This window comes from Typopeltis vanoorti, chromosome 1 (assembly GCF_054136105.1).
Source record: "Typopeltis vanoorti isolate ZY-2024b chromosome 1, IOZ_Tvanoo_1.0, whole genome shotgun sequence".
NCBI classification, from domain to species: Eukaryota; Metazoa; Arthropoda; class Arachnida; order Uropygi; family Thelyphonidae; genus Typopeltis; species Typopeltis vanoorti.
In genome coordinates this window covers 56,639,315-56,652,257 of record NC_143549.1, presented here as the reverse complement: position 1 = coordinate 56,652,257, position 12,943 = coordinate 56,639,315, and the positions used below count along the sequence as shown (strand labels likewise).

Sequence of the window (12,943 nt, the reverse complement as noted above, 5' to 3'; positions counted from 1 at the left end):
TGTGATTGTCTGTGTAAATTATCTGCAGATAGATGACGTTGGTGTAGATGATGAAGTTAGTTGTGATTAGTGGTGCAGACTGAGAGTTGTAGAGTAGGTGCTCTCCTCGATGAGTCTTTGGACTCGACGGGGGTGTTACCTAACAATGATGTTCATTTTTCAATCTACTTTTCAAATTTAAATTCAATTTTGGAATTTAGTTTTAATTTTGAATTTAAATATCATATTTGAATATAATTTTTAAACTTATGTTTTAAATTTTAAATTTTACATTTTTTTAAAGAAAGGTACCTTCTCCCCTACTTCCTGATGCCAGTCAATCCGTATTCATTATTTATATGATTTACTTTTTTTAAAATGCATGCCTTCATTAATGTCCAAGATGGTTCTTAAACTTAGTTATAGATGGCGCTTTTATTTTTTGTTTATGATTAATCAAACAGTCTGGGTTTCTAGAGAAAACGTTTATTTTGACTTTTATCATTTTAAAGATTAATATACATAAGATGCGCAGTCCAAAGTATCCACTGAAGTGCATTTAACAGGCAAATGTCAATCATCGGGTGAGCTGACCTAGTTAGTTATCTTTTCAAATAAAAAAGAAGGTCAGGACAGATGATTAAGCCTCCACGTTATATATAAACAGAGATAAAAACCGATGTTATTTCCGTATTTCGAAAGAGTCACTGCAGTGTTCTTATAATTCTATGCACTTCGTGCGATTCTCAATGCAGATTTATTATTGTTATGAATACCCAAAAGGAAAATAGAAATCTTTTTCAAGTGTTTAACGATCGTGGCAGGTGTTTTGCATTTTTAATGTTTTCCATTACATTGGATTATCTAAATCCAGCGAAGTTCTTCTTGTGGCCACCATGAAATGCGATAGGAATGTAGATTCTTTATTGGCATTTCAAACAACATGTGAGTAATTGAATTTCTAACATAGAAATAATCATTCCGGGACATTATATATTCCTGTTAAACAATAATCGCTGAAGTATTACATGTAAATTCTTTTCTGAGTAAAATAATTTTTTAGTTTGGATTGGATGAATAATAGTGGAAGCAGATACAAGGCTACACAGTGTTGTTCCAGAAAGAAATTAATGCCATTATGCACTTATTTCTCAGTGTCAAGAATGATAGTGCTAAATGATTTCTACGCGGAAAATAATTTTTAACAAATAAAACGGCGAAAAAAAAAATAGAAAGAAACATGCACTTCATAACTATGCGTTTTTTTGAATGAGATCTTCAAAATTTTGCTTGAAGTTTTCCCAGCCAAAATAAGCACATCATTTATCTAATTTATTTATAAATTAGGTAACTGATTTATGCGCAGCATGAAAGGGTTCAGCGAAGAGCGATTATTCACCAAATATAAGCGCAATAGTTCACATTTAGTCTGATCAGGATCTTATACAACGAAATGACTACCATTTTATCCCTGCAGATAAGGTTCTTCTTAGTAATGCAGCAGCTTACTGAGTTGTCTTTACTACCTTTGTAATATGTTCGTTGATTTTCAAAGTTTTATTCACCATTACTCCACTATTTCTCCTCTCCTTTGCTTCCATGTACGTCCACGTATAAAGTATGCAGTCTCCCATATGTGGAATCTCAAATTTCCAAACCGTATATTTAACGTTAAACTGAAGTGTCATACCGCAAATATTTTCCGCCTACATTGCTAATTCAGATCTCATTCAGAAAAACACATAGTTATGAAGTGCATGTGTTTTTTTTTTCGCCGTTTTCTTTGTTAAAAATTATTTTCGGCTTAGAAAATCATTTAGTATTCTCATTCTTGACACTGATAAATAAGTCCATATTGAATTAACTAAAATTAAGTGGGAAACATGAGAGAGAGAGAGAGAGAGAGAGAGAGAGAGAAGAGGAAATTTCTACACAAGAATAGCAATTTCAGACGAAGTAATGATTCATAGATGGCTTTTATTTGTAGTGTGTAATTATTTATGTCCACAAATGTTATATTTTGGGATCTAGTTTACTCATTGAATTAGACCAAAGATTCTCAAACGGCTACATGTGAACAATTTCCGGCCCGTTAGTAGTTGAAGCAGGGGAGGCTCGTGCTTAGGCACTGCGGAACTGCAGCATCCCCAATTTTTCTCGATATGTAAATATATTTATTAATTTATTTACATTTGCGTGTAATATTTAATTTTATCATCAACAATCTTATACAATTCTCTTATTTTGTAGAAAAAAAAATAATAAAAACCCATCTTGTAGCACTTAGGAGGGAGAAAGACGCTAGCAGCACTGTATTTACCACAGTGTCATATTGCTACGTGCGCAAACATATGCACATCATAGTGAGATGTGAGCTATTAGCGTAATTCAGCACTGTCCGTCGACCAGTTCCACTGTTGTTTATATGCAGTTTGCGCCAGTAGTAGAGTGTTCGTAGTGCTTATTGTGTTTACTCCGTCTCTTTAAATATTTGGACATTACAATTAAAGACATAGCATTTGTTATAGTAATTTTTACTATAACAAATGCTATGTCTTTAATTTTGATATTTTATTCAAACACATATTTTATTCAAATACTGTACTTACAGTGTGTATGTATATTTCGTAAGTCGCAGAACCCCCACGATTTCAAGCCACGAGCCGCCACTGAGTTGAAGAGTATGAAAATTAAGGTAAAAAGGAAAATGATTCCTTGTTTAATAAATATGAATTCGTTTTCATAGAAGTTATTTTCAAATTGTATCCAAACTGATAACAGTTAAGTTGTAATAGTGATTTTACCAACAGACCGCAATTACTCTGTGTCGTGATGAGACCTGTTATTTATGTAATTAGCAATACAGGCATTTTATAATTCAATTAAATGCATGAAATCCAATTATTTTTCTATACTAGAACAGCATTTAATTTTTTTTTTCATTAAAAATGGAAATGTTTTGTATTCATAAACATGTACTATTTGCTTTTAAAAATAATTGCTCATATGAAATAATAAAATAAAAGACGCAACAGACTAATTACCTTCTTTAACCTTCGACCGGATGATGACACCATGTTCTACTAAACGAGATAAAGTTCAAAACGTATTTTATAAATGTTTGCTATAATTTTATGTGAAGTGTGCTATGTATTCTATTTTTTTTAGAATTTTATTAATTCATTTTAAAATTGTATTTATTGATTTAAAGTTCCAGTTTACTTATTATTTTTTTTATTAATTTGCAATTTTCATATGAAAGTGTCACTTCCGCTGAATGTATGACTACAGTGCCAGCGATTCACACTCAAGGCTAGTGGCTCTTAACTGAGAAGCCCTGATCTCTTTCTAAAAGAGATTTCTTAAAGAATAAAAAAAAAACATAAAAAGAAAGAGAGAGAGAGAGAGGTTGTAGTTAGTAATGAAAATCCCATAGTAGAAGGTGAATATGTAAAAAAAAAAAAGAAAGAGAGAAAAACTTGAAAAAATAAGGTAGGAAGGGTGAAAGAAAGAAATACGAATAAATCAGACTTATCAGTTACAGTTGAGGAAACAGTTTCAATAAAATTTAAGAAAATCATTATTGGCAAACAGAAACGTCTAGAAAAGTATACTTTACGGACACTTAATCTAATAAAAAAAACTTAAGGAACTGGAGACAGAAAATATATAATTTTAGAAGTGAGAAATTTAATTGTGAAAGAAATCAAAAACTACATCAGCAATTGTAATTTAACTTTAAAACATAATAGAAAACAACTCTGAAAATAATGTAACGCGAGTTACATGATAGGAAATGGATTCTAAAACTGAAAAATAAGCAAAGAATAGTACAATACGATAGAGAAAAATAAAGGAAATCTAGCGTGATTTTTATAAGAACTTTTACACGGCAGAGAAACAGATAGTGATCCTCTAATAAATTTGTATGAAACAGATACAGAACCAACAATTGTAAGAGACAATTATGGAAAGTGCTCAAGCCTGAAAAGAATCATAAAAGTCATTGAGAAGATCACATGTAATCAGGAAGTTCACAGTTTTATAAAGTCCTGGTTATGTTCAGTGATATTTTAATCTACAGAAAAAAAAATTGCGCTGCAGAGCCATAAATCAATGATTATCTCTTTATACAAAAAGGACATCATGGATTATATATAAATAATTATAGGTTAATATATTTATTATCAAAATTATACAAATGCTTATATCCATTATATTAAATAGATTATCATCAAAAATCTTGGATGAAGCATAATTATATGAACAAGCAAGCAGGCTCCAGGGCAATATTCTCTACATTAAAATATATTCACAATATTATCTAGCTACAGGAAGAGTGTATATATTCATATATGCACTCTTCACTAAAGACTAAAGACAAAATATATAAATACTAAAGACAGGAAGATTATGAATATAATCTTCCTGTCTTTAGTGTTTATATATTTTGAAAATTCTTAAAAATATTTGATCCTTTATATCAGTCAGAAATAATAAACAGCTTAAAATAACAGGCCATCTCAGCAAAGTTATGACAAAGTATACATATCAGAACTTAACAACCGTATAAAGTTGGAAAATCAGGCAAAGAAATTCAGTATGGAATGGTTACATTAGAATTTCTGCTACATCAGAAGTCTTTAGAAATGTCTCGTGGGAAAACTAGAGAATTAACACAAATGAAAAAACAAAAACTCACTCATTTACTATTTGTAGATGAGGTTTTGTTAGCAAAAATAAAACAAAAGCTCAGGAAATGCTAAATAACCCTGACAAAAAAAAAGCCGAAAAAAGGTTTAAAAATCAACACAACTATATGAAAATTGATGAAAGTTCAGATTAGAATGAACTAAAATTAGCAGATGATCATATTGAAATTGTGGAATGACTATGTTTACCTAGGACAATTAGTAGGTTGTAGGAAAAACATTATAAATAAATAAACAGAGGAATCACACAAGAAAAAACCCACTTTAGCTAAATATGGTTGTAAGATTATCTAGTAGGATTATCTGTAAGATTATTTCGGTGCTTATCTATGGAAATAAGATATAGGCAATTATTAAAATGTAGATAAACAGATGGCGCTTAGTCCAAAGGGCGCTGGAGAGAGGAATACTCCACACACAAAAAAATGGGTTACAATTAGTAATAACAGAATTAGAGAGTTTAGCGGAGTAAAGGACAATATGTGGTATGGCAAAACATGTAAATAGAAACGAACTGTCCATATTAGCAGGCGAAAGACCACAAAATCGAGAACTGGACTGACACCGAGAGAAGATGAATTAAACTGAAGAATATTTAATAAGCATTGCATTATATTATTAACTGCGGATTTCTTAAAAAGGACACACATTAAGATAAAAACACAGTACGGAAAATACAATTCATGTACTACATCATAAGCAACTGCTGTGTATTAAATAATGTAGGGATTATTAATATCAATTTACTAGCGATGATTCAGCATATTGGTGTGTCATAAATTAAACAGTATTTACTTTTGAGACGAAATGGGGACGAATGAAGACGGAATAGTCAAGTCAATATTTCTGTGGACTCTTTGGTTATTTAAAAAGAATATGAATAATCACAAAAAAGATCTAATTAATCCGATTAAAGAAGACGACAATTTCTCATATATTTAATACTCATCACACATCATTTTACAAATCTTTCGGGAAGAGATGTCATAGTGTTATCTGAATTTATCTGCTCTGCTTGAAACGTTAACTTACATATTATTATTATTATTATTATTATTATTATTATTATTAAATATTGCAAACGAAAACCAGAACAACACTGTACAATACCTAGACACACTATCCGTATATAATCTAATACCAACAATAACATCGTATACTAGAGATGAAATATTCGGAAATACTATCACTGCCTCCTGTCTAGACCATATAAACGTCCGAGCACCATCAAATAGTTACACTGCGTCAGTCATAAAGTGCAAAGTAACAGACCATTATTTCACCGCTCTAAACCTGCACACCAAGACAATATCCATGCAATATTCCACAGAAGAAAAGCGACAGAAACAATAATAGACCAAGAAATAGTCAACCACAAAATAAGAAAAACAGACTGGAAACACCTGGCATCAGATTCAGCAGATATCTTATACAACAACATTAAAATCACGCTGGAGGAAATATATAAGAAAGCAACAAAGAAAGTCCGAATTCGTTCAAAAACAACACAAAATCCTTGGATAACACAAAACTTAATCATAGAAATACACAGAAAGGACGCTTTATGGAAAGAATTAAAGCGATATCCAAATAACACAGTTTTAAAAACTGAATATAAGATAACAAGGAATCGCCTTACAACACAAATCAGAAATGCAAAAAGATGCTACTACAGAGATAAACTAACCTCCGCACAAAACAACATGAAACAAACCTGGCATCTGATCAATGAGATCCTAGATTTTGTTCCCAACACCACTGCCTCCGAAACCATAAAACATAACTTCATGAAAGACGCAAAACCTATCCAACAACTAGCAAATGACTTTAACCAATACTTTGCATACTCCATCCAAGAACTGCACAGAAATATTCCCCCAATCACAAAATGAGACCCTCCACTTGGACCACAATCAAAACAGACACTATGGTTCCCAACCATAAAAGAAGCAGAACTTCTCTCTGCAATACACCAAATCAAACCAAACAAAAAAAGATTAATGCCCAGGAATAGATGGTATCAGACCTAAAGATATAAAGCAACATGCAACTCTTTTAAGTCCTATCCTACTAAAACTAATAAATAAAATATTTAAAACAGGACAGATACCAAGTAAGCTAAAGACCGCCATAATCACACCCATATTGGACCCATAGCAACATTACCAATTATCAATGAAATTATGGAGCGGATCATACTGAAGAAACTCACAGCATACGCAGAGACCTTTCATATTATCCCCAAAACACAATATGGTTTTCAGAAAAATAAAGGAACAACATCTCTCTCTCGGAAGACTTTACAGACGTAATTAATACCGCCTTAGACAAAAACAAAATTGCCATGGTAGTCTTTATTGATCTAACTAAAGCATTTGATACACTTGCACATCAAACCTTGTTAGAAAAGCTGTTGGAATAGACGGGCCTTTTCACAGGTGGTTTACAAACTTCCTGTAAAAGAGAAAGCATTTCCCACGTATTGCGTCAAACCGAAGCAGAGAGCTACCAGTCACCTGTGGAGTACCACAGGGAGCAGTACTCTCCCCAACTCTATTCAATATTTACACGCACGATATTAATCAGCTACCACTCAAAGGTAAGATATTCCAATACGCAGACGATACAGCAATAATATCCATCCATAATAACGCAAGCATAACCCAAACAAATATATACAACATGACATAAATCTAATCATAGACTGGCTCACGAAAAACTCCATACACCTAAACTCAGAAAAGACAAAATTCATGATATTCAGAAACCCACTGATTCGACCAGTTTATAAGTATATAACCATCCCACATCCACTTTCCAACATAAAAAACACACAGAACAGCAAACCCACTACAATCACACAGATTGAAACAATACGATACCTTGGAATTTACTTCGATGCAGATATGAACTGGTATAGCCATATAAACCATCTACACAACAAACTCCGAACAATAAGTGGCAAATTCTACAGGTTAAAAGACATAGTTCCCATACGCCTAAAAACACTAATATACAAAGCACTATGCCAAAATATACTAAGATACGCTATAACAACGTATGCTTTCTGTGCACCATACAAATTAAATAGATTAATGTCGCTACAGTACAAAATGATAACACTGATCTTTTGGGAACAAAGAGAAAATAATGACCTTATAAACATTGCAATGTCAGAACACAAAATACTGCCAGCAAAACATTTATGTCATATGCAGCTTTGTTAAAACATTATTTCGATGCCAACTACAGGACAGTTAGAAATACATATCGTATAACAAGACCTCAGACTACTAATTATATCACATATAAATACAATAATCACTACGGAAAGGCCACGCGAAACTTCTACATCCCAGACATGATAAACAAATTACCTTTTGAATACAGAAACCTTACAAACTACAATAGCCTGAAAAGAGCTCTAAGGACATACTATGAACAAGAAACACGCACCCAAAATACCATACAAACTTAATGAAACACAATATATTCGCTCAGGCTTCCAGTTCAGCGACGCATCAATGCATTCCAAGTTATAGTGTGTGTGTGTGTGTGTGCGTGCCCGCGCGAAATTCTCAACCACAGATTTCGTAGCTTCTCAACACAGCAAAAAAAAAAAAAATACATAATAACCAACCGGTGTCATCCTCAGATACGCTTACATACAGATAAGCTTCGAGGGTGAAAGTAAAAAATTAGTTCTCATCCGAGATGTAGCATATGTAACCAAATGCATGTAATGTACGTATCACATGAAAACCAATCTATGTAACGTATATATTATATGTAAACAAATGTAAGTAATGTATCATATGTAATCAAATGTATGTAATGTATATAATAACTGTAACAAATGTATGCAATGTAATAAAAAAATTATTTTAAATATAAATCATGAGTTTACACTGTATGTTTGTGAGAATAAGGAAATATAATATTTAGATTGCATATGTGCAAATACTGTTGTATAATCACGCCTTTTCAAACTTGGAAAAAAAATAGTGAACTACAATATGTAATATTATACAACTTATGCAACTCTGAACAATATAATTGTAAATTTATTATTATGATTGTTACCTTAAAAAAAACTGTTATCAACATTACTATTTAAATCTCATTATATGTAGCACAAAGTGCTGAACCTTGTAAAATAATATACTGAATAGATGTTCATTGTACATATTTAAATATTTGAAAGAACAATAAAAAATTATTATTATTATTATTAAGAGAGAGACCTCCACGGAGTCAGAGACTCATCGAGGGAGACTGCATTTTGCACACACCAGCTAACATACTTATTCTTGAATTCTTCAACACTGCTTGCCCTCACAATATCCAATCTTAATCAATTCCAATCACGCAAAACCCTCTGAGAGAAAAATCTGGCCCTTACACCCTACTTCGCAGCTTCCAAGGATGCCGTCTCGTCCTTTCCCCACCTGAATAAATTGAAAAATCCCATCAATTGAAATCTTGTATGACCCTTTCAGCAGTTTGTAAGTCTCAATCACATCACCCCTCTTTCTCCTATTTGCTAGTGTCTACAATCTACAAATTCTCAACCTGTCTTCATAATCAGTATTCCACAATCCTGATATCATTTCTAACACTCGCCTTTGTACTCTATCCAATATATCAGAATCACATCGGAAACCAGGAGACCAGACATGCGCACAACATTCCAAGTGAGGTCTTATCAAGGCCTTGCAAAGAGGCAAAATAACATCCTTATCTTTACATGTGAACGTTCTTTTGAGCATTGCAATTATCTTTTGAGTTGTATTTGCAATCTTTGCGACATAGCCCCTGAACTTCAACTTCCTATCTATTAACACTCCAAGATCCCTAGCCTCATCAGTTTCTTCTAGTCTAATCCCACCAATATAATACGATATTAGATAGGTAATCATGACAGAGTGAGTGACTTTACATTTACTGACATTGAACTGACACCCATTTTCCCATGTCCACAATTTCAGCATATTCAAATTATTCTGCAAGGAATGCATATCAGCAGCATTCATGATTGCCCTGCTAGCAAATAACTGTATGACGCTTGTCAAATCCTTCCCAATATCATTAATTTACAGATTGAATAACAGTGGACCAAGCACTGATCCTTCTGGTACACCACTTGTTACCTTAAACCTAGCAGACTCAGATACACCATATACCACTTTTTGATATCTGTCAGTTAGCCATCCTCTAATCCATACTAATGTTGTATAACCCAAACCCAATTTCTCCAATTTATGCAGCAGTTTGTCATGTTGTATTCTGTCAAAAGCCTTAACAAAATCCAAAAGTATCATGCTGTATCCATTCTCCTTGTCTAGTTCAATGGTAACATTGTCATAGAATGTGAGGAAGGTGCTAAAACATGACCTTCCCTTAGTAAACCCATGTTGTTCGTTGTAAAGTAGAGATTCACTGTCATCCCATTTCTGAATGCGGGGCCATAACTAAATTTTCTAAAATCTTCACCACCACTCCTGAGATACTAACTGGTTGATAGTTTGATACATCGGTCTTTGAACCACCATTATGCAAAGAAATTACCATACACTCCTTCCATTCCTGCGGAATCTTCCCTGTTCTGAGACTCATATTAAACATCCTGGTCAAAGGAATGATCAATTCAGCTGAACACACTTTTAGCACACACGCTGATGTTCCATCAGTCCCTATTGCTGAATTCTTATTCAGTTTGTGCAACAGCTCTAATACCTCTGCCTCACACACCTACGTTTCTTCATCTAGTGTAGAGGTAACAGTGAGCTCAAAGTTGCGTTCACTAGTTTGATAGCTTTTAATGAAATGGGCACACGTTAACTGATCAACCTCTTCTGCATCAGTAACCCTTACTCCATCTGGATTTAGAAGAGTTATTCTTTCATATTCATTCTTTCTTTTACTTGCAGCGTATCGATAGAATTCTTGTAGGTTGTCTTTTGCATACGTACGGAAAGCAAAGTCTGATTATGTCTTTTCATAATCAGACTTTGCTTTCCGTACAACATTTGTGACTATTCTAGCCTGCTGCTCATAACGGACGTCATCCTCATGCAAACGGTATTCCTTCTACATAGTCCTTTTCTGACGAATCTCTTGCTTACAAGATTACACATCCATTTTTATCCTACTCTGTTTATTCTTCGAACTCTCGGGACACATTCTGATATCGCATCATTTAAATATTGTTTAAATGCTTTCCATACACTGTCGATATCCTTTTCATCCAGCAACCGATCCCATTCCACTGAACTCAGTACACTCCTCAGTTGGTCATAATTTCCTGCTTTGTAGTTCAGCATGTAACCATATCTGAATGGAACATTCATCAACTTAGTAACTTCCCAAGTAAGTACCGCATGATCACTGTCACCAACTGAAGGCAGATTCTAGTTACTTCTTTAACTGAAATGCTCTCCGACACTATAATCAAATCTAGCTCTCTTTGACCTCGAGTTCCTTTTGTCACATGCTGCGTGAGTACGTTGTCCCGCAACAGCTCAATAAATGCATTTTCATTCTTCTTATAAGATTCTACTGCTACCCAATCAATATTTGTATAATTAAAGTCTCCAATTATGATTACTCTTTTCGCGCTCATCTTTTCTATTTGGGGACGCATTTCTTCATCACCAGCAACCGATCCACCAGATCTGTAACAACACCCCACTGTGTACGTTGTCTTGTTAGATTCCACCTCACACCAGATGTCTTCAAACTCACTGCCACGTGAAATATTGTTAGTAGTAGTAGTGCAATCATAGGTCTCAACTCTAACTGGATTTAAGTCATCCAATATCATTAGCAGCACGTCCCCCGTTTTCTATCCACTCTATCCTTCCTAAAAATATTGTACCCATGACACTCGATACCAGTTAATAGGTCTGATTCTGATAGTCAGGTCTCACTAATTCCTACTATCTGACGCAACATATTTAATAAGGCAACAAACTCCACCCCTTTGTTTCTAATACTCCTAGCATTCGTGTACAGACACAATAATCTACCTTCATGGTCTTTAGTATACCCTTGTTTGCAGTCTGCCTGACCCAATTGGACAACTTTCAGATCTCTATTTTTCTCTAATGCTTTACAAATGTAGACATCTTTGCACACATATGATTGGTCCGAACCGGACGAACACAAACCCGAAATCGTTCTCACCTCGTCAACATTCCCTTGACAAATCCCATTCCCGTCAATAACACAGTTATATAACATTGTTCCTCTTAGATTCACATTCACATCATTCCTCCCTTTATAATTTATTTTCCCTGACTCTCTGTGTTAGGTCTCATACCAGTTAATAGTTTTTCCAGACTTCTGATACCAAATGAATTCAGGTGTAGGCCATCCCTCTTATACAAATCCAATATTCCCTCAAACTCACTCCACACATCCAAAAACTCGCATCCGTTCCTTCAACATAGCCTACGCATTGAATCGTTTGCCATCATAGCCCTTTTTGTTTATTCATTTTTGTCATAGCGAGGTAAAATGCTAATGATTTTCACTTTCTCACTCTTCACTCTCGCCTCTTCCAGCAATCCTTTCATGTCCTCTCTCATACTGAACTTATCACCAGTAAATCGTTCGTGCCTACTACAACTACCATTTCATTTATTAAAGATGAAATTCGTAAATAATTAATTATTAAAGGTGAAATTCATTTATCTTGCACGGCTTATTATATCGCAAGAGATAAAGAGGTCTTATAATTCGCTCTTTATAGTTAATCCTTATCTCTAAGACACACAGGAGCTTTGAAGAAGTTCTTTATTTTATGTTTGTTTGGAATTACTCCCGAAACAACTAGTTTATTAGACCAGTGAATTACATCCATTAATTTAGTGTGTTTTGCTAGCATGTTCGCTTATTTACAGGAATAAAAAACTCTTAAAGATTACCTGGGAAGGTAAAAATTATCAATTTCGTATAGGAGATCAAATCCAAAGATGAGATTTAAACTCAAAATTTTCCTACTAAATGGCACCGTCGTTATTCTTTAAGCAGTGCACATATTATGACACACCATTTTTCACAGTGCTGCTTATAAAGGAAAGCTATTCTCTCTTTAATTATATCCCTCCTCTTTTGTGTAGATAGAAGTCATTATACGATTTGATTATGCATATGTTATATTTTTATCTTTTCACTGATAGAACATTCTGACTGATATGAACATGTATTCAGAAAGGAAGCCAGTAACGGCTACACTAAATAAACTACGT

At 33.7% G+C, this 12,943-nt stretch overlaps 1 protein-coding gene across 1 annotated transcript in view; it reads left to right on the top strand.

The window, feature by feature from the left end:
- The first annotated feature begins 869 nt into the window (after window positions 1–869).
- Window positions 870–12,943, top strand: part of LOC150109998 (monocarboxylate transporter 9-like) — a 61,747-nt gene continuing 49,673 nt past the window's right edge. Inside the window, exon 1 of the mRNA XM_090405432.1 lies at window positions 870–924. Coding sequence (XP_090261558.1) covers window positions 876–924 — 49 coding nt within the window. The 5' untranslated portion in view covers window positions 870–875. The remainder of the gene's footprint in view (window positions 925–12,943) is intronic.